Consider the following 27,694-nt stretch of genomic DNA (forward strand, 5'->3'; position numbering starts at 1 on the left):
ATTTGTGGAGCTACAGGGATGTTCCTAGTGGGGTTTGGCCGGAGGGCATTGACAATTGGGATAGTCAAGTCATTTAATTAAAGGGTCTCTCTTTCCATCTTTAACCTAAAGTGTCTCTATCAATAGTTTTGCTCTCCCAAGGTAGATAGTAGATGTTTCCCTTACAAAAGACAAATGCTAAGTTTCACACACTAGAAAAAACAAACAGGATTTTCTTGGAAAATTAGTTCCCTCCATAATTTTCTTAGGCCATATCTTTATTGAGTAACAAAAAATTTCAGGGCAATCACTTTTCCAAGAGCCGCTTTTATGTCCTTGTTCCTCAGGCTGTAGATGACAGGGTTTAGCATGGGGGTCACTACTGTATACATCACAGCAGCTGCTATATCTTTCTCAGCTGAGTGAGAGGATGAGGGGTTGAAATAGAGAGATATGATGGTGCCATAGAAGAGGAAAACTACAGTCAGGTGGGAGCCACAGGTGGAGAAGGCTTTCCATCTTCCCTTTGTAGATGGGACTCTCAGGACAGCACAAGCCATAAGGACATAGGACGCCAGGATGCAAATAAACGGGGCGATCATTATTGGCCCTGCTGCGATAAGAATCATCATCTCATTGAGGTGCATGTCCGAGCAGGAGAGTTTCAGGAGAGGAGTCACATCACAGAAGAAGTGGGGGATAGTGTTGTCTGCACAGAATGAGAGTCGAGCCATTAGCAGGGTGTGCAACAGAGCATTCAGGCTGGCCACGCCCCATGATCCAGCGACCAGCAGGGCACAGAACTGATGGGTCATCTTTGTCATGTAATGTAAGGGGTGGCACACAGCGACAAAGCGGTCATAGGCCATCACAGCCAGGAGGAAATTGTCCATGTCGGCAAACACACAGAGAAAATATATCTGTGTGAGGCAGCCAGAGAAGGAGATGGTCTGGCTCCCAAGCACGTGATTGGCCAGCATCTTGGGAGTGGTGGTGGAGGAGAAGCAGATGTCCACGAAGGAGAGGTTGCCAAGGAAGAAGTACATGGGGGTGTGCAGGCGGGAGTCGGTGCTGAATGCCAGGATGAGCAGCAGGTTTCCCAGGACCGTGGCCAGGTACATGCTCAGGAAGAACAGGAAGAGGAGCTGCTGCTGCTGGGGCTGCCTGGAGAGTCCCAGGAGGAGGAACTCAGAGACACTCGACTGGTTTGTGCCTCTCATGAGCCTAGGATCCTGGGCCCGGAGGCGGACAAAGAAGGTTAAATGCAAACACTTGGGAAATGATGGTGAATTTTGCTCTCAGGTGGTGATAATAATATTGTTGCTGCTGCTACTTTCTGGGCTTAGTTTACAGAGCACTTTACAGAAGTCAGAGCCAGCCTTCTTGAATGAGCTCCCCGAGTCCAGCTTATAAAATTGAAGTGGAAATGACCCACAGGTATGGGCAGAAACTCATCCAATTTGTGTTCCCCACAGTTCTGGATCTCATAAACAGATAAGACAGGTACTGATCATTACTGGGTGATTAGGAGGAATTGCTGAGGATCTCAGGATGGTTTCTGTGGCTCCACGTAAAAGAGAGGGAGCAGTGTCCCTCTGAGTGTCCCCTGACAAGCAGTTATTGACACAGTGCCGCTGATCTGACTCTTACCCAGAAAGAATGGCAGTCCTCACTGTCACCTTGCTTCACTTTTTCAGACCTGGCCAGAGGTTATTGGTTGAGGGAGAGGGATTCATCACTGGGGTTTTCAGGCTAGGTCTGCATGAATGAGAAGCTGGAACGCACAGACTCAGCACTTGGTGCAGGAAAGATGTTTGGAAGAATCACAGGGCCAGCTTTATACTGCAGGCTCCATGGCCACTAGGGCTGTATTCCCTGAGAGCCTCACTGGAGACAAGCAGAGAGTAATTGTTCCTTCTCTTCCTTGTGCTCTTTTGGGTCCAGTTCTGATAATGAAGACCTGTCATCTGAGTTGTGTAATTCCTGCTTCAGTACTTGGCCACCTTGACAATGGTACAATCTTGGGGATAACCACTAGCAACACCCCTTCTGTTAGAGAAAACTCCCAATGCTGTATTTTATGCCCCACCCAATCTGGGATGGTGTCCTTGTTGGGAAACGTGTGATGCCATGTGGGGATTAAGATAATAACCTTTGGGTTTTCTCGGATCTGTCTCAATTCCCAGAGCCACCATTACCAGTTGTATGACCTTGGAAATCTACCAAGCTCTGCTGAATCACAAAATTTCATCATCTATAGAGTGGAGAAATAATATTCACTTTGTTAAGTTGTGGTGATGGTGATTAAATGAGATCATTTATGTCAAATACCTCATGTCTCCTAATCTCATCAATGCACTGAGCTAGGACCATGTCCACCAGGTGAGGCTAAAGGTATTAAATTATGTTTACATCCCTCACTCTCTGCTCAATCATCTGTACTCTGGATAAATGTCATTTGGAGAGAGTGTCATATTCTTTTTTTTTTTTTTTTTTTGAGACAGGGTCCTGCTCTGTCACCTTGGCTAGAGTGCCATGGCATCAGCCTAGCTCATAGCCTAGCTCAAACTCCTGGGCTCAAGCGATCCTTCTGCCTCAGCCTCCCAAGTAGCTGGGACTGTAGGCATGCGCCACCATGCCCGGCTAATTTTTTCTATATATATTTTTAGTTGTCCAGCTAATTTCTTTCTATTTTTTAGTAGAGATGGGGTCTCACTCTTTCTCAGGCTGGTTTCGAACTCCTGACCTCAAACGATCTACCCGCCTCGGCCTCCCAGAGTGCTAGGATTACAGGCGTGAGCCACCGCGCCCGGCCTCATAATCTTATCTTCATATGTCAATAGTTGTTTTTACAAGGGGCCAAATGACAAGTCTTTTCTTCTACATTTTGATTTTGCAGTGAAAGAGATAGAAATATAATAGAAACCATTGCTGAGTCCATTTATAAATTGGTAGAACATGGACTCCAGTGAGGAAAGGGAATTCCTGAGTCCAGTATGTATCACTCTTCAGGAATTTTCCTTGATAGTTGTCCTAAAGGCAAGATCTGGCTTTATGGTGCCTATAAAGCACTTGATCTCATGCATTGGAAAGTTTGCTTTCCTGGGTTGATAAAATTAAAGAGTTACTCGCAAAAATTGTGAACTCTGTGTCAGAGGTGGCAGTTGAATCCCTGAAACAAATGCCCTCTTGAAACCAGAGTGTCCATCTAACTAATCTTCCATTTTGAATTATTTATAAACTGTGCTTCTCATTCTGACTATTGTGTCTTAATGAATAGCACTCACCTGCTCCCAATAACTCAAGACCAAAACCTCAGGGTTATAACGAGCCTTCATGTTTCCATCAGACACATGCTATTAGACATCAAGTTATGCCCATTCTGTCTCCAAAGACAGTCAAATAAAGACAAAACAACCAACCAAACAACAACAACAAAACCAACCCACAATGCTAATTATGAAAGATCTGGGGATGAGGGGGAGAATAGGTACTGAATAGGTAAAGACATTGTTTACAATGAAAACCAACTGATATCCACCCAAGGCGAAATGGAATTTATTGGTTGATGTAATTGCAAAGTCCAAAGTGTCTTCTTGCAATGCCCATGTGTTTCAGGCAGGGCTAAATTCAGGGACCCAGGCTGGAATGCTCAATCACAGCTCACTGCTGCCTGGAACTTCTGGGCTCAAGTGATCCTCCTGTGTCAGCCTGCCAGGTAGCTGGGACTGCAGGTAAGTGCCACCACACTTGGGTTTTTCATTATTTGTAGAGATGAGGGGGGAGGAGGATCAACCTATGTTGCCAAGCTGGTCTTGAACTCACATCTTCAAGCAATCTTCCTCCCTTGACCTCCCAAAGTGCTGGTGGCGTTTTAAACGTAAATTCAAAAGACCAGAGGACCTTATGGTGTCTAATAAGGCAGCGCCTTACAGCTTCCCTTTAACTTTGGAGTACAAAGTCACATTTTTGTCTCGTTTCATCGCCTACCAACTGCCACCATCATAGAACAACGTAGACCAGCGCCCTGGGAGCGCCTGCCTCTCTTCCCTGCTCCCCCTTGTCTGTGGGCAGCTGCGTTGATTCTTCCAAAACGCCCACGATCATCGATGGTGTGACTCCCCGCCTTTCCGCGTTAGTCTCTGTTCCCCCAAATGCGTGAGCACCGCCACCGACAGGGGGCACGCGTCAGCCTGTGTGCCTCAGCCAGCCCGGACACCGGCTTTTTCCTGACTTCAGAATCCAGATGAAACATCATCTCTTCCTGGATCCCAAGCCTGCCAGCCTCCGGAGTGGAACTACGTCAGCTCCCCTGGGCCCCCGGTTTGCGAACTCTCCCTTGTGAGACCCGCCAGCCTCTGTAATCGCGTGAACCAATTCCCTATAATAAATCTAATAAGTCTCTCTCTCCTCTCCTCTTCTCTCCTCTCCTCATTCTCTTCCCCTTTCTCCCCCATTGTTCTATATCTATATATCAGATATAGTATATCATTTTATATGTAATAATATATATCTGTGTGCATATACATTGTATTATATGTAGATTTATTATGAGCTACATTTTACAGGTGGAGAAACGGAAGTACCAGCAGGCTGACTCCACACACCTGTACTTGTGCCCCTATAAGCCCATCAGTAGAAGACGCTGTTGCATAATGCCGTGTTTCATTTAAAAGGCTCTTTTTTCCCTTCTCTTTTATGTTATAGAAAATTTCAAACAAATACAAAACTACATTTGTCCTAAAAGGTTTCCCACATCCTGGATTTTGTTTATCATGTCTCCGTGCCGTGGTTTACCATTTTTTGTCTATTTCTCCAGTCTCCTGTAAAGTCAAATCTAGGCCTGTGCTGTCCACAGTGGTGGCCGCCAGCCACAGATGGCTCTGGAGCCCTTGACATACAGTCAGTGGGAATTGGGATGTGCCTAAGCACGCTAGATTTTGAAGGCTTGGAATAAAAAAGAAAAAAAAATGTAATACATCTCATTCGTACTGTAGGTATCTATTACATGGGAAATAATATATCAGTTCAAATAAATTATATTATTAAAATTAATTTCACTTTTAAAAATGGTAATGCGGCTACCAGAAAAATTGTAAGTACATATTGGCATACTACCTCTAGCATCCCCTTCACGGGCCACGTTATATCTGGTTGTTACTCTCCTTCAATGGCTCTGGTTGTATGGATCTTCTCTTTCTCTGTCTTGCTAAATTTATAAACTTTGATTTGAAGACTTTTACTTGGCACCAGCTTGAGAGTTGTGGGTTTCTCACCCTTCTCTGGGAGCCCTGGGAGAAAAGGGAACATCCGCCCAGCGTGGGGCTCGAACCCACGACCCTGAGATTAAGAGTCTCATGCTCTACCGACTGAGCTAGCCGGGCAGGTGGCAAAAATTTTTCTGAGCACAGTGAAATGTGTGCGCACCACTCAACATGAGCATGAGGATAAGGGACTGCCACCAATTGCTGGCCGGATCCCACGCCTCCCGGGAAAAGCAAAGGTTAGTAGGGTGGGACTTGACCCAAGTGTCCTGGTCAGCGGGTAATGATACAAGGACTCCGCGGGCCTGGAAGCCCCAGGCAGGGGCTCAGCGAGGAAGCCCACCTGGTGCGGCCCACCCTAAGCCCTGGATCCCAAGCGGCGCCCAGACGTGCCCAAGGCCCCATCGCCTAAGAAAGTCATTAATTCACTCAAATAATTATTGAGCGCCTACTGTGTGCCAGGCACTGGGGATACAGCAGTTAACAAAACGGATTTTTAAAACAGAAGAAAGGGGGTGGATTCTGGCTCAGAGGAGTTTCCTTCCTTACCCGGCCCGCCGCTCGCGGTTGAACCCAGCGCATCATTTAACCTGCACACCAACAGCGGCAGCCGTCTTTTTAGGGGCGATTCTCTCTCCCCTGTTCCGATAGCCCCCCTGCACTCTTTAGAGGAAGAAATGGAAGGAGGGAGGGAGGAAGGACAAGAGGCGCAGGGGCTCCCGCACGCCTGGACCCCTCAGATCCTCTTCCCAGAGCCCGGCGGGCATCGTGTTCCTGAGGACACTGGGCCCTCGGCCACCAGAGTGCTCACTGAGTCCCACGCCAATGAGACAGCGTTTGTTACACACCAAATCTCTGCCCAGGAGGCCTTTCCCGCCCTGGAGGAACTATCAAAAGTCACAAAAGTAACTCCACTGAAACAGAACTCCAAGCAGAAAAATCTCTCAAAATCGTAAACCAAATGAAGTCCATGTTATCATTTACTCAGGTCACTTCCAATTCTGCAAGTGTCCATTCAATTCTTACACACCCACATATCAAAGGACTCTGTTTTCTACATTTCCTATCTCCATATGACCTGCATATTTTTCCATTTTGCTAGAATCTCTTTCCCCCCCTCCCCTCCTCTGTCCAGAGTGTCAAGAGCCTTTCAAACCAATATACGCAGACAGCTGGGACTTGGGCGTTGCTGCTTGTTTTATAAACATTGTAGCATGCATCTCTCCCATGGCGGACATTCCAAGTCAACCAGAAGACATTGAATGTTCTTTTCTAGGTTGAACAACATTAACTAAGCAAAATCTATTTAATTCTTCTCCTATTGAGACCATCCCCGGCCCCCCCGCCCCCCACCACATCCTTTTAAACCAAACCCTGCTGCAATAAAACATCCTTGTACATACATCAGCACTTTTACTTCAATGACATGGAGTCCCAGGAGTGGAATTGGCCATCAAAGAGATGTGTATACCAGAATTGCTTTCCAAAAAAATCACAGCCCCCACATTTTCCCATTGAGATAGAGGAGTGTACGTTGCTTTTTCTTTCTCCCTTATTTTTTTTTTTAATTTTTTTTATTATTTATTTATTTTTGAGAGACAGTCTCTGCTGCCCCGGCTAGAGTGCAAGTGGCATCATCAGCTCACTGCAACCTCAAACTCCTGGCTCAAGTGATACTCCTGCCTCAGCCTCCCCAGTAGCTGGGACTATAGGCGGCACCACGAATTTTTAGCAGAGACGGTCTCTGTTCTTGCTCAGGCTGGTCTCTAACCCTAACACCTGAGCTCAAGCGATCCTCCAAGCTTCCTCGGCCTCCCAGAGTGCTAGGATTACAGACATGAGCCACCTCTGGCCTCTTCCTCTCTTCTTTTGTTGGGAGAGAAGAGCCCGTCTCACCCTTACTTAACTTTCATTCCCCCCATACTAGAGAGGTCCAGCACCTCTAAATCTTATTGTCAAATTGTTTCCCTTACCAAATTCATGTCCTTTGTTTTTCTGTATATCATCCCCATTTTTCTACGTAAACATCTGTACACTGTAATTTTTGAATTCAAGTCCTTCTGCTTTTTGATTTTCTGTCTGGTTGGTTTAATCTAAAAACATCACTACACCACCTGGATGCAGGAACCACGTTACCCCAGGTGGGACTCGAACCCACAATCCCTGGCTTAGGAGGCCAGTGCCTTATCCATTAGGCCACTGGGGCGGCTGCCTGTCTTTTCCTTGGAATTTTAAAAGAAGGAATAAGTCATTACCAGTGGCTAGAAAGTAATTCTGGAATTGGTTTGAACATTTACTCAAGAAAACTGGCCTGAATTACTACAATGCACCATCCTCGATCCGTCTGCTCGGGAAGAGTGACGCCAGGCCCCCGAACACACTGTGTTCTCCTGCAGACGACGGCAGGCAAAGCTCCCCCCTCCTGCCCCCCCCCCCAGGGTGCTACCCAAAGCCGACGCTCCAGGTACCGTGGACGCAATCCGGGGCATTTTCCTCGCAACCCACCCTTCTTTATTCATTGTGGCTTGTAATTTATCCAATGGTAAAAAAAAATTTCACAGAATCCAGAGCTGTTCAAGATACTCATCCCTCCAGGGCAGCTTCCGGGACCTCAGACACTACCCCCCCCCCCTTCCAAGTTATCATTTATCTGTCTAGCAACAAGGTGATTTAACACACAGTCCATATTCGAATTTTCCCCAATAACATCCTTTACTGATTAAAAAAAAAAAAATCTAGGACTGAATGAGAAACCACACTGCGCATTTAGTTGTCAAGTCTTCCAGTGTCCTTTAGTCCCGCCTGCCCTGGCAATCTGGCCGCAGGCCCAGAAGATGAAGCAGCGAGAGCGGTGCTCTAACCGCTCTCCCTGACCCTGGAGAGGAACCGACTTGGCGGTTTGGAATGAAGGAGCCAGAGGCCGAGGGTTCTCGTCGCCTCGATTGTCCCTGCAGTCGAGAGCTTCTTGTTCTCGGATGTGCTTTTCCCTTTGGACACGCGAGGTCCCCGCACCAGCTCTCCACTTACTTTTAAAATCGTTTGCATTTTAGCGGAAGGCGGGAGAGAGGGGAGCCCTGGGCTTCTTCGGGCAGAGCTAGCTCCGGCTGATTCAGGGTCCAGTCCCTCTTCCCGCTGTCCCGGCCCCAGGGCTCTGGAAGATGCCGGAGCCATGAAACCGATGAAAAGCGAACTGGAGGAGGCGACGGGCCTCAAACACCACAGGACTGGCTCTGTGGGTCAGGAAAGGCGACCGACAGGTGGAGGCCCCCAACCGGAGCCAGACCTGCTCTTAAGGACTACCGACGAACTGATGTTTATAAAGAGACCAGGTTGGTTGTCTGGATTTTTCTAATTGTTTTTTTATGACTAGATTCAAAAGTTAAATGTTTTTGGCAAGAATTCTACATAGTTGAGGTTGTGTCTCCCTCCCCTTTCCAACCATGGCACCTGTCAGGAGACACATGTCAGTTAATCCATTGTTGGTGGATTAATCCGGACCCAGCTGAGTAATCGATCACTTGTTTAAGGTGCACTGTACTCCCTAGTAACATTTTTGCATTAAGCCAGTAGCGATCTTGCACAACGTTTGTTAGGTTTATTCATAGCACCTTGATCATCTTCTATGCTGCTGTAAAGGGGTCTCTCCTTGAACCCACTGCTAAGGGTTTTGGACTATGGAGTAGGGGTGGATGTGAGAGCTGTGATTTGTTCTGCATAAGCCCTGGAGGGACACCTGAAGGTCCCGTCTTAGGACACACACATCCCCTTGAGCGACCCTTTCCAGGAGCAGCTGGCAGCCAGATTGGGGCAGGACGTGTATTTTCTGCACATACTCATCTTTCAGTTCCACAGATTCAAGGGGATCCCAGCAATCTGGAGCGGGTCCTAGGCTCTGCTTCATTTCTCAGAGTGCAAAGCAGTCACGTTTGCAGGGCGTGGCAAATGCTTTTGGAGGCTGCAACTTTGGAGCTCTGCACACCCCCGCTGGGTTCCCTTATCCGTTTAAATTTGGCCTGGAATTTCTTTACTCTCCTGGAAGCTCTTTGCCACTTTTAAGGTTTTGGGTTTTTTGTTTTTTGTTTTTTTTTTCCAGCATTTTCTGTTGATTTTACTGAGGTTGGTCCCAACAACCCTACCCATTCGTGTTGATGGAGAACGCGAGTCTCTCCGAGATTGTTTTTCTTTGTAATTTCCTTAAAGCAGAATTTTTAAATCAATACATAAGAGAATTTCTTTGTTTCTGTTGTGTTTTTTGTTTTTTTAACTAACTTTAGGACGGAAGTGGTTGCCTGTAGGAAACCAAGCTTGACGGTCAGCGCCAGGGGCCTGCAGTGGGCTCTGGAAGAAAGAGGAGATCCGGCCTGAGCCGCGACCCCAGTCCACGCTAACACGGAAGCGGGAAGCCTTCACCCTTTAGGGAAATGTGCTCTCGAAGTTGGAACTCAGAACATCCCTTAAGGGCCAAAGTCAAACCTTACCTGGACTCCCAACCTCCAAGAAGGGGCCTCCGCAAACGTACTGATGGAGGGGACCCCAGGACTTGATACCCGGGTCGGGCTCCAGGGACCCTTTCCCAATCCAGGGCAGCGGACCCAGAGCAGACCCCGGAGCGCCCAGGTGAGGGGTGACATGGAAATGGAGGGAGGAGGAGTAAGGAAAGGGAAGAAATAAGGGAGGAGGGCCTCAGGCGTCTGCTCTAAGTGCCTTCACCCCGACCTCCTGGGTCAGCAGTCAGGGTGCTTAGCCAGGGGTTGAGTCTCACTAGAGTAATCCCTGGACCCTTAAAAGTGTGTGGCTGTGCGAAAGCGTTGCCTCTTATGGACTCCTCTCCCCTTCGGGCCTGAACCCAGCCAGAGAGCCCTGCCCCGGGGTGTCCGCACCGCTCCAGGACCCCAAGACTCTAATCAGAAGTTTAAAGAAGCTGGGAGCACCTGTAGTCCCAGCTACTCAGGGGCTGAGGCGGGAGGATCGCTTGAGCCCAGCAGTCCAGCCTGGGCGATATAGCGAGACCCCGTTTGAAAAAAGAGAAAAGAAAAAAGGAAAAAGAAACAAAAAGTTTAAAGACCTCAGGAACCAGCTAGAGCCTTTTAAAGATTTTCCTTTATTCCCTCCTGCAGCATCCAGGTTAGACGCCCAGGCATGAAGTCACTTGGCGGTTCCCCACTCTCTACAAAACAACAACAACAACAACAACAACAACAACACCACAACGATAAAGAACCCGGGACCTCTCACATCCTAAGCGAGAATCATACCCCTAGACCAACAAGCCACAGATGTTGGCTCCTCTGGCTTGTCTCTATGGCCGACGTAATGTCCCCGGGGCGGAAGGGATGGAACCAGGGTTGCTGAGCGGGGGAGAAAGGGAGCCCGCGGAGAAGCGGGAAATTCAAGGGTGGACGAGAGTCGAAGGACTTCAGCGCCCCAGCTCCTCCCCGCGCCGCCCCACAAAATAGGGTGCTGCTCCCCTCTCCCTATCCGGTGTTCTCCCTCCATCCTCGCCCGCCGCCTCCACCCCGTCCTGGGCTGGAGATCGTGGGCACGTCCCAGCGCAGTCCTTTGGTCACTTTGCAGACACTCCTCCTTGCCCCGGCACCCAGCAAATGCTCACTGAGAAACCAGCTGAGTTTCCCAGGACTCCTAGGTCCAACCCCAAGAAAACAGATCGCCCAACGTGGGGCTCGAACCCACGACCCTGAGATTAAGAGTCTCATGCTCTACCGACTGAGCTAGCCGGGCCCCTCGGTATCACATGTGCGGTGCTTAGAATTTGATGAGGTGACCTGAGTGTGATGGAAATTAGGTGAGGTAACAAATCAGTCTGGAGATGAGGGCTGGGTCAGAGGCCAAGCTCCCTGAGCCCACAGGGTGACACCCCCCCTCCCCCCATCTCCCTGCCACAGGCTCCGCTCCCCACCGATGCCCCGGCTGCACTTAGGGTGCTCCTGGTGCAGGAGCACCACCCCGGCCTCCAGCCCCGACGTGGAGCCAGAGCCCTGAGTCTCCTGGGAGAGCTTCCCCCACTCCCAGCCTCTGTGCTCGCTAACGGCCGGCCTGGGTCCCGCGCATGGAGGAGCAGGCGGGGCAGCAAGGAGAAGGGTCACGGAGAGGAGCGGCGCAGGGGGAAACCGAGGGTCAGGGAGGCGCAGCGCCTGTCCCTTCAGACCCACGCAGGGCTCTGCCTGGGGACTAAGTCACTGAGGGCACGTTAGAGAGATGGACGTGGGCCGACGGCCCCCTCAACTCTCCTTCCCTCCATCCCCGGCCGGAATGCCCACCTGCTCGGCCTCTCTGGGCAGCCCTCCCTCGACTCCCCACCTTCTAACCGCGCAAAGTAAGCGCCAGAGCCAGGTACAGAATTCAGCTCTTCTTGCCCAGCACCCGAGCACAAAACCTCACCCTGTTGCGGCGCTGGAGGAGAAGCGCAGTCGAACCCAGGACCGCTTGGATCTCCCATCTTGGTCACCGCTGTGCCCGCCAGGGAACAGGCATACAGCAGGTGCTTATTAAACGTCTGCAGAGTCGCAGACTTCTCCGTGTTCCCCAGCCCAGTTTTTCCAAAACTAAACCTGAAAAAGAGAGGTGCTTCGTGTGGGGCTGGAAACCTTGATCCGGATACTGAGTCTGTGCTGCCCTAGCTGTGCTAGCGGGGTGCCACGGAGTCCAGAAATCGGCTGGTACAGGGCAGCCCTGGGCTGACATAGGTCAGTGAACTGGACCCAGTTCCTGGCGAGAGGCAGCAGGCCTGTCACCCCCAGCCTGGTGTCTGAGATCGAGGCTCCAACATAGCCCGGTGCTCCGATCCAAGCCCTCCCACACCCGGGACTCCCGCTGTCCCCAGTGCCTGGACTGCACGGCTCTGGTCTCCGGCCCACACCCATGCTCCCGGCCTCTATTCCGCAGTCGTTTTCCTCCGGACAGATGCCCAGGAGGCCTGTCCCTATCCAGGCCCGAGTCCCCAGGAAGGGCCACAGGAACGAGGGCCACCGGGCAGCCGCGCCGTGCTAGGAGGGCGGGGGGATCCGAGAGGCGGAGGGTACAGGTTCCTGGAGGCGCAGCACCGTGGTCAGTCTGTCTGTCCGCCTCTCCCCCCACCCCCAGAGCTGGGCTGACTTGGCCCTGTGCCCTTCGATGCTCCTCCCGCGTGCAAGGAGCTTGCCAGTGTGTCCTCCCTCTCCTACCCGTCAAGACGTCCAGGCCAGGAAGGCAAGAGGGTGTGCCGGGTAACCCGCCAGGGCCTCGGTCCGACTCCACCAGCATAAATCTGTGTCCTCCGCCTTCCACAGACATGCTCACATTTCAGAAAGAGGGAAAGGTACCCAGACTTCGCGCACCCTAAGAGAGAATCATAACCTCTTTTTTGAAACCACCAGAGTGACAGGGACAGGAGAGTTTTGCTGCATATTGGCAAAATCAACCCATCCTAGGAGCTGCAGAAGCTTACTGGGAGCTCACAAAAGCTCTCACAGCTACAGTGGCTCTGATGCCCCCAACTTTGAACAACAAAAGCGCAGCTGGGAATTTGAGGTGGAAAGGGGCTAGTCTCAGCGGTAGGGAGAAGAGTGGCCTCCCAAAGACATCCTCGTTCTAATCTCCAGAGCCTGTGAATGTGTTAGGCGATGTGGCAAACAGAAATTAGGCTGCAGATGGAATTAAGATTGCTGATAAAATGTCCTGGAGACAGGGAGATCATCCTGAATCATCTGAGTGGGACCAACATAGTCACAAGGGTCCTTAAATGTGGAGGAGGGGGGCAGAAGGGAACCAGACTGGTGGCAGCATGAGAAAAATTTGATCAGCCTTGCTGACTTTGAAGATGGAGGAAGGGACCCTGAGCCCAGGAATGTGGGTGGGCTGTAGAAGCTGGAAAAGGAAGAAAGTGGCTTGTCCCCTAAGGTCTCCAGAAGGACTGCAGTCCTGCCAACACTTTGATTTAGCCGGGTAAGACCTATTTCAGACTTCTGTGAGTGATCATTTTGTGTTAGTTTAAGCCACTAAATTTGTGGTAATTTGTTACAGCAACAACAGAAAATTAATATAGTCTCCCTTCCCAGGTTGGGCTCAGTGCCCTCCCAGCCCAAACAGGAAAGGGAACATTGCAGCTGTCCTGCCCAGGAGCCTGGTCCACTAAGGCTGGAACGACAATTGTGCTCCTTCCCTCTATCAGAAGTTATCTGGGGCCCAGCAAAGAGTTGCGGGATAATTTAATCCCCCTAGGCCATTTCCATGTCTCGAACTTTCACCCTTTGGGAAGATCTACGTTCTTGAAACTTCAAGTTCTTAGGGCAGAAATCTGAGTACTGGCTATCTTGCTGGAAGGGGTGCTGTTTTTCGCACAATGGTCAGAAGCTGCTGAGGAAGATCAGTGCAGGTGCCAGGACTGTGTATATGGACACATGGAATAGCAAGTGCAAAGAGCCTGGGGTGAGAGCCTTCCTCTATGGCTGCAACTGAATGCAGAAGAACAATGTTCAAGATGGTGGTGGGGCCTCATAAAACAACATAAGGAATTTGGATTGCATTTTTTTTAATCCTTAAGAAGGACAGGAAGTCATTGTAGGGTTCAAATAGAAGAAAAACATGACCTGACTTATGTTGACCAAAAAAAATCTCTCTATCCCATTCAAAAGCAAATAACTTTTGTGAAAAGAAAAAAAAATCTCTGTACCTGCTGCTGTACAGAGAATAGAACCTGGGAGACAGAAATCCAGGTGATAAGAAGTGACTGGATTCTGAATAAACTTGGAAGATTTGTTGATGGATTGGATGTAAGATATTGGCAAAAGATAGGAGTCAAGGGTGACTCCATGGTTCTTGACCAGAGTAACTGGAAAAATGGGGTTTTCATTTTTGGGGGGATGTCTTGTGGGGAAGATCAAGACCACTTGTGAATACTTCGAGCACACATTGTTTGCAAAGTCTGTTAGACAACAATGGAGACTGAGAGCAGGAACATTTCCTCTCCCATCCCCTCCTCCTGGGCCCAGATAACATCACCAGCCACCCAGAACTGCCCCAACTCAGAGATGCCAAATACCTCCCTTTATGAACTGCCCACCAGGGCAGCCCATGGCCAAGAGAGTTAGAGCCAGTGTCCCATGGTCCAAGCTTGAACAAGCAATAATGTTGTTCTGGAGAAGCCTCCCTGGTCTTGTGATGTTTCCTGATTTGGAGACAGGTGGTCCCAAGTTCAATGATGGACAAACTAAAATTCCTGCTTTGCTGTCCCTGTGCCTACTTCAAAAATTATAAGCCTTGGTCTCAGAGTTAGAAGCAGCTAAAGAAGGGCTGCAGCTCAGATTCTCTCCCCATTTCCACTGAGATCAAAGACAGTGCACTGAAAGATTCAAAAAACAGGAACTGCAAGTGGCCGATTTGAAAAGCAATTGAGCTCTAATTTTAAATTTTTAAAATACTTTTATATTTAAATCATAAATTGGTGATTTCCCTCTGAATTGACAATATCCAGTATTTGCTTGGGTAATTCTCAAGCATTGATAGCAGAAGTGAAATTACTTCCACATTTCTGGGAAGCAATTTATTAGCAATACACTGAAAATATTCATATCAGAAATTGTTTTTTATTTATGGCATAAGGGAGAGTCAATCTTCATGTTTTGCAATATGGATTCCCAGTTAACTCAGGACCATTTTTAGAAGAGTCTGTTCTTTCACCACAGTTCAGCAATGCCCTGCACTGTCAATACTGAGTATGTATTTATGCATTTGTCCACTTCTGAACTCCCTAATCTTGTCTCATTGGTCTATATGTCAATTCTTGTGCCAATTGGGATATCACACTGTCTTAATTGACACATGACACTGTCCTAATTACTTACATCTCTGGAACAACTCACCTTGTTCTTTTTATTTTATTTTATTTTCCTACTTGTAAGCATCACTGCGTTCTTAATCAAAAGCATTTTAGCCATTATTGAAACTTCCATACCGATTTTGGAGTTTTATTGGCATTATCTTAAAAATATGAATCAATTTGGGAAGGAACTGATATTTTATTATTTTAATTCTTCCAATCCATGAACATGGTATGTCTCTCCATTTATTCAGGATTACCCTAAGGTTGCTCATAAAGTCCCCAAAAAAGTTTTCCCCAAGTATTTAGATTTATTCCCAAATATTTTATATTTTTTAATATTAGGATGAACCATAAAAAATTTCACTTTTATCAATAACAATATTGAATATTGGTAATTTCATTTAGTGCAACCAAGTCAATGGAATACCTATAATTTATTTTCTAAACAGTTATTGCAGGTATGCAGAAATTAAATTAATTTTAATGAACTTTTTATCTTGAGATAATTGTAGAGTCACATGCATTTGTAGGAAATTACACATAGATATCCTGTATACCCTTACCCAGGTTCCCACAAAGGTAACTTCCTGAAAAAGTATTGTGCAATATCACAACCAGGATATTGACATTGATACAGACAAGAAAGAGAACATTTGTGGTTAATCTCTAGTGTAAGCTTGTTTTCTACTTCATTAATTCAACACTATTTTTCCCATTGTTCTAATGCCTTTGGGTTTATATAATGCTGTTCTTTTTCTAACGTCTTTCAATTAATTTTCAACCCTGCTTTTCTACTGTATATATCTAAAGTTATATGTTTCCCTCTACTGCTTTGACTATGTTCAGATGTCCTCCGAATAGAGTGGAGGAGTCCCCAGTCCTGGGAGACACTGGGATTCAGGACCCAGGTACCCAGGTGCCCGGTTGGGCCTGCACTCCTTCGCACACTGGGACAGGGAGAGAAGAGGAGCCCCAGGAGGCTGCGCCAGGTGAGGAGTGACAGGGATGTTGGGAAGCGAAAGGGGTCAGTGACTCTGGACAAACGCCAAGAGACCACCGCCTCTGGTCAAAGTTCCAGCCCACTCTGCATAAGGCTCTGGCATCCTGAGCCAGTCCCAGACTTGACGTTCTAAAGGCGTCTGTGAAGAAGACTCGGCTCTTATTGTATCTCTTCCTCAGTACCTCAAAGAATTTATAATGACAAAAGTAGCCTTTCTGCCGACAGGGCTTTGGAGACACTGGCACAAGGCTCCAATTAAACTTTAAAAAGCGACAGCGGGTGGATTCAGACCATTTTTAAAATGCACCTTCGAAGGACTCAGACTTCGACGTCCAGCAGTGAGGTTTCACGGTTGAGCCTAGGTCCCTGACCTGCGTCTGGGGGAGAAAAGGCTGGAAATGATTTGATTGATTGGGGGAAAAGACGGGCTCGTCCGGGATTTGAACCCGGGACCTCTCGCACCCTAAGCGAGAATCATACCCCTAGACCAACGAGCCACTTAAGCCACCTATTTCGGCCAGTCTCTGTGGCCGTGGTGACGCCTTTCGCACAGGACAGGCGGAGCCAGCAGAGCACAGCAGGGAGGAGACGCGAATTGAAGACCCGCCCGCAACTTCCGCCCACGGTAAATCCAAGGGCTGGTGGGAGCGGAGCCCTCCCGGCCCTCCCTGCGCCGCACAAAGTGAGGAACTGCCCCTACGCCACCCCTATCCTGTGGCCCCTTCAGTCCTCGCCCGCTGCCGCCACTGTGGCCTGGGCTGGCGACCCGCGCGTCCTCTTGCCTCGCGACTCGCGCACCGGGCACTTTATGGTCATTCCTCGCAGCAAGGAGCTACAGAGCCGGACAGTCGGACCTCCCAAGGGCCAGGCAGCGACTGTGTTGAGGGTCCTTGAGCCGCAAGCACTGAGGCGGCGGCCTTGGAAAGGCTGCAGCCCCGCAGATGGCACGGACGTGTGCGAGGAGAAATCAGCCACCGCCCCCTCTACCTCGGCCCTCCCCACGCTTCTCTCAGCTCTGCTCCCGCTTTCACCTCCGGTGAGGCAAAAAAAAAAAAAAAAAAACAAGAAAACGAGCTTCCGACGTGGGGCCTCGAACCCAGACGGCTAACGCGGGGAGCCGCTTTGCCTCACCCTGAACCCACCGCGCAGCGCCCGTCTGGCCTCAGTGCCGAGGATCGCCGGGCGCCGGAAGGGTGCCCCCTGGAGGAAGGTGGGTCAGCCGTGCGCCCGGTTCTCCCCTCACTGGGGAGTGTTGGCGGGACCTCCCGTCCCCAGGACGTCAGGAGGACCAAGGACGTGGCCCTCGGGGCTGCAGAGGCCTCATCCAGGCGTCGGGGGGTCCGGTTTCGGCGCACTCTTTGCTGTCTCTCCATCCTTGCCTGTGTCCATGATGGAGGATCCCGAGAATCCGGCAGATCCGGGCTGACCCGGTCTCCCCCACCCCTCCGGATCCAAGCCGCGAATTTCCTCAGCGGGAAGGTCCCCGGACCCTGGCGTGAAGGCGGGGATCCCACGGAAGCGCTGCCCGCGGAACCCCGGGTCCCCCTCTTTCTTCGCGCTCTCGCTCACCGTCCCCTCCCCCCTCAAACACACATACTCTCCCCTCCCTCGATAAAATGCAATTGCGAGTGAGCGTAGGGCTCACCGGGACTTGAGCCTCTCCAGACCTGCGAAAAATTCATGCCCCTGGAGCAACCCAAGAGCCTGACACATTTTTCCTCATTCTAAATAACCTCCTGCTTCCCGGAATCGTCTCCTTTAACCGCAGCTGCCACTGTTGGTGGCGCTGGATCCCATTTCAGGGTGATGAGACTGACTGTTGAGGCGAGCGATTCCTTCCTGTCTGCCCCTGTCCGCGTCTCGGAACCCGGGAAGTCCCCACCCAGGCGGCATTCTCGGGAGCCTCTGGCTCTTTGCTGCGAAATGGAAAGGGAAAAGAAAAGCACGGGCTCGTCCGGGATTTGAACCCGGGACCTCTCGCACCCAAAGCGAGAATCATACCCCTAGACCAACGAGCCGCTGCACTGCTGGTCTCCCCCTCTTTTTTTTTTTTTTTTTTTTTTTTAAAGGGCACGCCCTTCCGCAGCTGACGCTCGGCAAGACTCTTGGGGCCACCCCAATAGCTCAGTTGTCAGCGTGCGCACCTGCGAAGCGAACCCAGCAATGTGGATTCGCGGGTTCGCAGCCGCGCTCAGATTTCCAGGGCCCGTGTTAGTTCTGCTAGACAAACCAACAAAGTTATCTGCTGAGGTTACGAGCTGGTAGCTTTTCCACTTTCCAAAAGTCTTACTAGTATAAAATATAGTTGTATTTACGTATTATTAAAGTGAAAGATTTTCCAGGCATGATAATGATGTTAGAAATCACAAAGGAAATGTACAGATTTTACCCAGTTTTTTTTAAATGGCAAATGATAATCCAAACAAAATCCAGTATAAATGACAAACCAAGGGCTTATAACTTGGCTCCATAGATTTAAAGTCCTTTAAAACCATATAGCTTTAAAGACATTTAAGAAAAGAAAAGAAACGAAGATCTACGACAGAAACTGCTAATTATGCATCACGGTGTCTGTTTTCTTCATCTTTCTTACCTGGACTCATAGCTGAACAGAATTAACGCGCTCCTCCCAGCCTCAACGCAGGCAAGCGTGGCCTTGGCCTGCTCCCAAGCGGACATAGGTGGGAAACAAGCGGAGGCCGGCTAAGAGCAGATTGTCCTGAAGCTTGCGTGGGAAGAGTTTGGAGACACGGTTTACCAAGCAGCAGTACATGGTAAAATGGATGTGTCTGGAAGCTGGCCTGGTGGCTTCAACGACTTCCATGAGAAACCACGGAAGCAAAGGAGAACCTCTCTACCCGCCAGCATCCCTGTCTCCTATGGATGCTCCTTTCTACCTACCAGCTGCTCTGCGAGTAAAACAAAAGCGAAGGAAACCACGAACAGAATCCGACTGGGCATTCGTGCCCGGCGTTACTGAGTACGGACCGAACTCTGCGGGCGTACACGAACTAACTCACACTGTGTTCAGCAGGCGCCTGAGCCGCAAACCGTCACCTTCATGTTTACAGACAACACAGCTGGGGCACAGAGATGTTAAGTAACTAGTCCAAGTTCATATAGCCAGGCAGTGCTCTGCCAGAGCGGTACCCAACCCTTTTGGCACCCGGGACCAGTTTCATGGAAGATAATTTTCCACGGACGGGGTGGGGTTGGGGGAGGCTGCGGCGGTGATGCGGGTGACGACGGGCAGTGGCTGCGAATGCAGACGAAGCTTCGCTCACTGCCCCGCAGCCCACTCCCGCTGTGCCGCCAGGTTCCTTCGTTCCATGGAAGACAAGTTTTCCACAGCTTGTGGGGGGCAGAGGAGCGGGGTGTGGGCGTTGGTGTTGCTCAGCCCGGTTCCTTTTTTTTTTTTTTTTTTGCCTTTCCCGCTATAATAACTCGGCCCAGTTCCTAAGAGGCCACCGACCAGTACCCGGCCTCGGCCCGGGGGCAGGGGCTGCAGGAAAGTCTGGCTGGAGAGCCACACTCGAGCACATGGACAGCTGCCTCCGCATACGCACCAACAGCCAAGTCGCAGAAAAAGGGAATTTAGAAACCACTAATGGCCAATAAGCATGAAAAACCACTCACATCACTAGTCAACGTTCGTTCCCCATTTGCTGTGCCATCCGCAGTGCTTTGCCTCATACTCTTGCCACAGAGGCCAGCTGAGGAAGAGCTGCGTAACTGAATTCTCAAATACCGCCACGTGCTTTCCCTCGGCGTATTTATAATTGAGATATAATGCACGTGACACAACATTCGCCACTTTTAAAGTGTGTGATTCGGTGGTTCTTATATGTTCACAAGGTTATGCAACTATCACCACTATCTAATTCCAGGATATTTCCATCGTCCCAGAAAGAGATCGGGTGCTCCATTCCGTTTTCTGGCTGAGGACTGTGTAGCCACTGCGTTCGTCTGCGGGGCCTACGCACCACAGAGCCCGCGGGTTAAACGCCAGAAATCGGTTTACTCACTGTTCCGGAGGCTGGGAGTCTGAGACGAGGCGTGGGCAGGGTGGGCTTGTCGAGGCCTCCCTGCTCGGCTCGCAGGCGGCGGTCGTCCCCCCGCGTCTTCCTTCACGCGGGCTTCCCTTCCCGTGTGTCCCAATCCAAGTTTCCTCTTCTGAGAAGGACGCCGGTCGTATTGGCTTAGGGCCCACCCGAATCACCTCATTTTAGACCCTATCTCCAAATACAGGCGCGTTCTCGGGTACTCGGGTCTGGGCTTCTGCCCGTGAGCGCGAGGGAATACGACTCAGCCCACTCGCTGGGGTGCAGGCTCTCGGGCTCCCTGCACCACAGAAATTAGCATAGGCCACGCCAGTGTCACAGGCCAGGCTTACTGGGGCTTACGTTGGAACATGAGGGAGGCAGCACACACGAAACAGTCCTCAAGCGGCTCCCTGGGGGCGGCTCAGGCAGAGTCTCAGAGGTTTAGGCGGTAACAGGGGGACGTATAGGCGCGCGGGGGCGGAGCTTTGCTTGCGCCTGCGTGGTTCCGTTACTTGCTGCTTCCCGAGTTGTATGTCTCATTAGCGTGTTAAATCTCCACCCCTGCTGGTGAGTTTTAGCATTAAAATGAGATTATAATGAGGGAAAAGTAAGGTTAAGGTTAGTGTGGGGGTCTTTTTTGGCTTGAGGGGGTTAGATCCGGATAGGTCTGGTTTCTTTGCCGCCAGGTTCATTATCAGCTGGTGTCAGCACCGTGCTTCAGTGGTCTTGGAAAACATTACTCCGGAGACAGACTGTTTGGCCCCCTCCTTATATAGTTGTGGGCTGAATTCCAGTGGCTAGGAGGTCATTTGGTTTTTCGCCCTTCTATAGTTGCGCAGTCTGGGTCACGCAGCCCCATGTTGGCTCCCTTGGTCAAAGTGAGGCCCAAGTCCTGTCCCTATACTGTCTCATACAGCCATTAAAATGATCACGTGTGCATGGTTTTGTATGAACATATGCTTTCAATTTTCTTGGGTATAGGAATAGAATTCCATTTAGGACTGGAATTTCTGTGTCGTTTGACAATTCTATGTCCAGTATTTTGAGGAACTGCCAGACTTTTGCACAGTGGCTGCATCATTTTACGTTCCCACCAACCTGACCTGGAGTTTTTATCCTGGAAAAACAGTAATGGATTTGTGCAGATAGTTAGCAATGAACATCTTTATTCTGGGTTTATATTTGTAAAAACCTGGAAACAATCTACTTGCCCCAAATTAGGGGATCAATTAAATGAAATTATCGTATATCCAAAAGATGGAAGATTATGTGGTCATAAAAATTGATGTTATATACAGTAGGATCACATTTATATAAAACTCTAAAAAATGCAAAGTAATACAGTGACAGAAAGCAGATCAGTGGTTGCCTGGAGAGGGAGATTACCAAGGGACACAGGGAGCCTTTGAGGATGACGGATGTGTTCACTGTCTTGCCTGTGGTGATGACTCGTGGGTGTACATGTAAGTCAAAACTTGCCATATCACACACTTTATGTGCAGTTTATTGTATGTCACTTTTACCTCAATAATGAAAAATTAATGTTCTAGTTTATTGAGTGGCATGGCAAGGTGATCACTACGTATTGTGAAGAGAAAAAAGAAGTCATTAGAACAGCGTGTTCAGTGTGATCCTCTGTGTGCATGTGTGTTTAGAGCAGGATCAAAATCCGATGTGTATTTTAAAATAGCAGCATATTTCAAAGCCTCAGGAGCCACATGTGGCTCGTGGATACCGTGCTGGGCAGCCCAGCCCTGGGCGATCGAGCCACAGTGAGCTTCACCCTGTTCTCAACGACCTGCGGCTCTGGAGCAGCTGAGCGACCGGGCCTGGGGCAGGCGCGCCTCATTCGGACCTGTGAGAGAGCCAGCCAGCTTCAGGGGCGTCCCTGTCCCTTGCAGGGGTCTGTAGCAGAGCCTAACAGCGTACCGCTGACAAGGCTTCAACCTTAGTATCCGCTTTGAGCTCCAGGTCCTCTAAAGTAGCGGGGGAAAAAAGCAAACTGCTTGGGGTCGCGTCCGGGACTTGAACCCGGGACCTCTCACACCCGAAGCGAGAATCATGCCCCTAGAACAACGAGCCCGCCACGATGGGTTTGCTTCCTAACATTCCCTCTACTTCCTATCCCGGCGCGACTCAGTTCACTGGGAAGTGAACTAGGCCCCTCCTCGCCTCAGGCCGGGAGCGGACAGCTGGGGTCGCAGCGGGGATATCCCAGACAGCCAGCTCGGAGGAAGAGGGCTCCATAGAGCCCGGACAGGAGGAATCGATTCTGTCCCAAGGGAGTAAGGAGTGAAAATGAGGTGACGGGGGACTTGGATGAGCAGAGGACACGTTGGAGGAAGAACACCGGTCTCCCCGGAGCCCTTGGCCTCAGGCTGTGACGGCGGTGGGGACTGCAGTTTGAGGCTGGGGAACAGGCCACAGGCATCGAGTAAGCCCTGGGCCCCTAAGACGGGGCCTGTGCGCCCGAATCCCTCCAGGAGAAGGGGAAGAAGCCAAGGTGATGGTTCCGTTTCATGTGCCTGGTTCCGGGGCCTCCAGTCTGGGCGAGGAAGAAGGAAGCGCTGAAAGCGGATCCGGGTCCTCCCTGTAGATCCCCCAAAAGCCTCAGAGTGGGCGACGACCCCCCTTGGAGGCCCTCAAGTCCCACTGCAACCGTGGGCAAATCGTACTCAGTTGATCATACTTGAGCGTATACTTTCCTGTTCCTTTCTTCTGTGGGCCGTGTGTGCTCCCAGCATGGAGCCAGCTTGGGCCATAAGACAGAAGGCAAATCACACTAGGGATGTAAAAGACTCTAGTGAGGAATGACATGTGCTTGGATGAGAAGACCGGCAAGGCCCTGAGCTTGGCAGGCCCTCAGAGTGGGGGCCACAATTCCTGGCAATGAGTGCACTTAGGGCTTTTGGGGGGTGACTCTACAAGGAGGGATGGAGAAAGGCCCCCCGCAGTGAGTCAAATAGTGGTCCCCAAAAGTTATGTCCATATCCTCACTCCCAGAACTTGTGAAAGTGGCCTTATTTGGAAATCGGATCTTTGCAGATGTCATTAAGGATCTCAACATAAATCATTCTAGATTATCCAGGTGGACCCTAAATTCATTAAGTGTCCTTCTAAGAGACAGAAAGAAGACACAGGAGGAAAGAAGGCCACGTGAAGAAGACGGAGGTAGAGATAGGAGTTACCTGTCTATAAGCCGGTGAATGCCTGGCCCTGCCAGAAGCTGGACGAGGCAAGGAAGGCTCCTCCCCTGGAGCCATCAGAGGGAATGTAGCAGCGCAGGTTTAACTAAATCTAGGAGAAAATAGAGCTCCTGAGTGTCTGCTCTGGTCCTTGAACCAGATCAACAAAACCCAGTTGCACCAAGTATCTCAATTGCCTCACAGAGGGTGAATCCTGCACACAGAGATAGTTGGTTGTGCCACTCGCTGGCATTACCTCACACTCATAAAACCACACGCCTAACGTGGGGCTCGAACCCACGACCCTGAGATTAAGAGTCTCATGCGCTACCGACTGAGCTAGCCAGGCAACCGTTAGAGTCGCATTTCCTGTCCTATTTAGAATCGGAGATGCAGGTACTGCACTAAAAGGGGGAAAGCGAGTCTGCCTCCGGAGAGATGGTGCAGGCATACTAGGCGTTCTTCTCCGGGAGGGGTGTAGAGACTTGAACTTTTCTGCACATTTTAGGGCGCCAACTGAAATGCATGGGGAAGAGGGGCTGGGACCCTCAGCAGAGCTCTGGGGAGGACAAAGTCCCCTGGGCTGGAAGAGTCGGGGGCTGTGGCCCAGGACACCAGCACAGGGATGGAGGCTCCTGAGGGAGGGCCCGGGAAAGGCCACATGCTGCCCAGGCCACACTGGTCGTCTGGGGTGACCGCTGCGCCTGAGCCCGAAACCTCACACCCACGCTTCTTCAACCACAAATTCGCTGCCAGGCGGAGCAGAGCTACAGCTGCGCCGTGAGACCACTCGCTCCTAGTGACGGAAGAATCCAAGGACCCTTCCCTCCCAGTGTCCCTGGGCTTGGGGCAGGGGAGGTGGGGAAGGACCCACGAGTTCCTCTCAGTTTGGGAGCGTGGAGAGGCCAGGCAGGCCCAGCACTGGGGGAGGCAGAATGACCTCGTGGACGCCCAGAGCTGCCCGCCCCCCGGGACGTGGCGCAGGCAGGGACGGCGACACAACCATTCCTTCCCTTCAGGCCTGAGAGCTGGACGCACAGGAGCCTCCTGCGGCCCCTGAGCGACGCGGACACTGTTGCAACACCGGGGAAATGGGCGTGCAGGGGACCAGGAATAAGCAAATTCAAGGACCTCTGGGGCTGGCTCGTTAGTTTAGGGGTACGGATCTCTCTCGGGGTGCAAGAGATCCTGGACGAGCCCTGTTCTTTTCCCGTTGTTCTCAAACTTTCGTCTCCTTCCTCAAAGGCTAGGAGCCGCGGAGGTCCGAACACCCGGTCCCGGAAACCAGTGGGAGCCTTGGGGATCGACCCCAGGGCAGGAACCACCCGGCCAGGGCGGGTTTTGGGTCCTCCTTCCCGCAGGAGCGCTGTTTGGCTCTGATGTGCCTTCGCCTCCCTCCTGTAGCTCGCTAGCACGCTCGGAAGGGCCAGACGACCCTAATCTCCGAGTCCTGAGTTGGAGCCCGATTGGGCTGTTTGGGAAGCTGGGGCCCACAGGCTCTCACACGCCGGGGGCTGCAGCCTCAGCCAGGGCCGCTGCGCTCTGCCCACGGGTGGGCGAACCTTCGCGGCCAGGCTGGTTTCCCCACCTGAGCCGCCAGGGGGCGCTGCGGGCCGGGACGCGGGCTCCCCCAGCGCAGGCGCCGACTGAGGCGCGCGGGCGGACCAGCCCCAGCCTGCCGGGCTTCTGCTGTTAAGGACACGTGCGGGCCCGGACGCCCTTCCAGCGGGGCTGGCGGAGAGGGGACGTAGAGGGCCCGTGACCTTGGGGCACCAGTTTTTGCCCTCCTTTCCCTTCCTGAGATCCGAATAGGAACTAGACGGCCACCTCGGCCCGTGACCAGCGACCAGCAGCGGCCAGCGACGGCCCAGCATCTCTCCAGTGTCTCACGAGGGCCGCAGACGGCCCGACCGTCCCCTCTCCGCGCGGGGAGCAGTACGCGGCGCCCTCCCGCTCGCAGCCAGCCTGGGCGAGTCCGGGAGGCCTGGTCGTACTGAGAACCTGGAAGACTCTAACTGGAAAGAGAGGACGGTCAACAGACAGCGACGCAGACTTTGGAACATCTCACAGGAACGATAAGGGTGGTGAAGCGGCCTTCATAGAAATGCTTCAGGAACAATTAAAACCCAGCTTAAAACAAATGAAAAAGCAGGCGGTCTCGGCGACAAAGTAGAAAACATGAAGACTAACCAACCGGAAGTTTAGAACTGAAAAATGCAAAACCGAAGTAACAAACTTAGCAGAACCGGGAAAAAACAAAAGAAGCAGTAAACTTGAAGATGATAGAACAACAGAAAGTACCCGATCTGAAGAGAGGAGAGAAGATAGACCTTAAAGAAACTAACAGAGCGTCTGGTGCTTGTGAGACTACTTTTTTTTTTTTTTTTTTTGAGACAGAGTCTCACTTTGTTGCCCAGGCTAGAGTGAGTGCCGTGGCATCAGCTCACAGCAACCTCAAACTCCTGAGCTCAAGGGATCCTCCTGTCTCAGCCTCCCGAGTAGTTGGGACTACAGGCATGCACCACCATGCCCGGCTAATTTTTTCTATATATATTTTTAGCTGTCCATATAATTTCTTTCTATTTTTAGTAGAGATGGGGGTCTCGCTCTTGCTCAGGCTGGTCTCGAACTCCTGAGCTCAAAGGATCCGCCCACCTCGGCCTCCCAGAGTGCTAGGATTACAGGCGTGAGCCACCGCGCCCGGCCGAGACTACATTTTTTTAATGGGGAGGGAGGGCATGTTTCTCTGTGTTGCCCGGGCCGGTATCGAACTCCGTACCTGAAGGGGTTCCTCCGACCTCAACTTCCCAGAATGCTGGGATTACAGGCGTGAGCCACCGCGGCGGGCCCCTTAAGAAATGTTTTTAAAAATCATTTTGCCTCAACCCCTCTTGGTCTGGGCGATCCGGAGCTGCTGGAACATGCAACCTGGCCGTGGATTGAGGACGGAGCCTGGGGCACCCACTGCTAGGCCCGCCTCCTGCCCGCTGCCACCGCTCCAGTCTCCCAGGACACAGGGGTGGGGGTGGGGGTCCCTGGCGGGGTCTGGTCGGTCCCTGCAGGCCCGCCCTGGGTGAGGGGCCGCCAGCCACTCACCTTCCTGGCCCCGCTCCCAATCGCAGGAAAGAACTTCAGGTAAACAATTCGGGGAGCAAAGCGCCTTCCCAGTGGACCGTGGGCGGAGGGCCTGGTACTGGGATCCAGGGCTTCTCTGCTTCCCCCCACCTGCAAACTCTGGAGTCGGGTCCCCTCGGAGAAGCTGCCGAGGATCTGCTGACATTTCAGACTCCACGATGCCGCGTGCGACCTGGCCCTCATCCTGAGTGGAACCCAGGGCAGAGCGGAGGCTGGCAGGCGGGGGCCTGCGAACGGAGAATACGGAAGAATTATCTGTAATGTTGGATGAGCCTATGGCATGGTGGATACGCAAAAACGAAAAGCCTTTCTTTGTAGAGATATATGCAGCAGCTTTTGTGAGTGAAGTGATGCTTCAAGTGCTTTGAAATATGTCAGAAAAAAAAATGGATGGAGATAGGTTTTAAAAATCCGTGGGAATGGGGGAGGCTGTGCATGCGTGGAGGACAGGAGTATATGGAACTTTGTACTTTCCACTCTATTTTGATGTGAACCTAAAACTGCTTCAAGAAATAAAAACTATTTTTTAAAAAATGCACTGGAAAATTTCAGCTATTAGGCCCTGAGTCCTGTCCACGCAGCGGAGCTCCTGGCTGCTGTCTGTCCGTGCGTCTGTCCCTCCACCCTCCACCCTCCATCCCGCACGGCTCTAGTTCCCGCCCGCCACCCCGCAGCTCTCCGAACTTTCTGAGGACGCCGCGATTTCCAATCCGGTTTCCCGCCGGCGGCACCGGACATGGGCCCAAAGTCCAGAATCCCCGGCAGGGTTGGCTCCCGGCAGTCCCGACACACACGGTGCCCAGAGGAGAACTCTAGGCCTCTAGGCTGGCCACGGCCGCGCCAGCTTTTCGGAGGACCTGACCTGCCTGATCATTTTGGTTCCCTGACAGCCAAGCCCCTGCCACGTGTGCAGCCTGTCACCGCGGGCCGCCAGCCAGACTTTCCTTACCCAGGATTCCGGACCCATTTCATTTCTCTCTGAACAACACGTCCGTCATGGATTTGAACCCAGCTACCAGACAAGCAATCCACAGTTGTTGCTTTAGTTTAGTCAACAGAGCGAGCCACTGCTGTTAGCTCTGCAGCTGCAGGACAGCCCGTCCGCAATCGCAAAAGATGGACTCTCCTTTGGGGCAGGAGGTTGTGCCTGGAGTCCCAGATCACAAACAACAGAACTCGGGGATGTAGGATCGACCTACCTGCCGCTTTCAGCAATTCGGGGATGGCCCTTAGGACAGAGAATCCCCAATCGATGCAAGGAAGGCTCCCCT

General features: G+C 51.3%; 1 protein-coding gene and 6 non-coding genes across 7 annotated transcripts; all 7 read right to left on the minus strand.

The window, feature by feature from the left end:
- Nucleotides 1-257: 257 nt before the first annotated feature.
- OR1F1 (olfactory receptor family 1 subfamily F member 1) lies at nucleotides 258-1,199 on the minus strand. The gene has a single exon (XM_069486227.1). It carries the CDS (start codon nucleotides 1,197-1,199, stop codon nucleotides 258-260), a length of 942 nt encoding a protein of 313 aa, XP_069342328.1.
- Nucleotides 1,200-5,290: 4,091 nt separating this feature from the next.
- On the minus strand, nucleotides 5,291-5,363 carry TRNAK-CUU (transfer RNA lysine (anticodon CUU)). Its single transcript has one exon. It is a non-coding gene; the product is annotated as a tRNA-Lys (tRNA).
- Nucleotides 5,364-7,376: 2,013 nt separating this feature from the next.
- TRNAR-CCU (transfer RNA arginine (anticodon CCU)) lies at nucleotides 7,377-7,449 on the minus strand. The gene has a single exon. It is a non-coding gene; the product is annotated as a tRNA-Arg (tRNA).
- A 3,460-nt stretch (nucleotides 7,450-10,909) lies between these two features.
- TRNAK-CUU (transfer RNA lysine (anticodon CUU)) lies at nucleotides 10,910-10,982 on the minus strand. The gene has a single exon. It is a non-coding gene; the product is annotated as a tRNA-Lys (tRNA).
- Nucleotides 10,983-16,485: 5,503 nt separating this feature from the next.
- Nucleotides 16,486-16,557, minus strand: TRNAP-AGG (transfer RNA proline (anticodon AGG)). The gene has a single exon. It is a non-coding gene; the product is annotated as a tRNA-Pro (tRNA).
- A 1,449-nt stretch (nucleotides 16,558-18,006) lies between these two features.
- On the minus strand, nucleotides 18,007-18,078 carry TRNAP-UGG (transfer RNA proline (anticodon UGG)). Its single transcript has one exon. It is a non-coding gene; the product is annotated as a tRNA-Pro (tRNA).
- Nucleotides 18,079-23,564: 5,486 nt separating this feature from the next.
- Nucleotides 23,565-23,637, minus strand: TRNAK-CUU (transfer RNA lysine (anticodon CUU)). The gene has a single exon. It is a non-coding gene; the product is annotated as a tRNA-Lys (tRNA).
- Between the last annotated feature and the right edge of the window lie 4,057 nt (nucleotides 23,638-27,694).

The sequence above is a fragment of the Eulemur rufifrons genome, chromosome 14 (genome assembly GCF_041146395.1).
Source record: "Eulemur rufifrons isolate Redbay chromosome 14, OSU_ERuf_1, whole genome shotgun sequence".
Lineage (NCBI taxonomy): Eukaryota > Metazoa > Chordata > Mammalia > Primates > Lemuridae > Eulemur > Eulemur rufifrons.

Excerpts from the sequence above, each read along its gene's own strand:
- OR1F1 (XM_069486227.1), bottom strand. The coding sequence starts at position 1,199 with ATGAGAGGCACAAACCAGTCGAGTGTCTCTGAGTTCCTCCTCCTGGGA.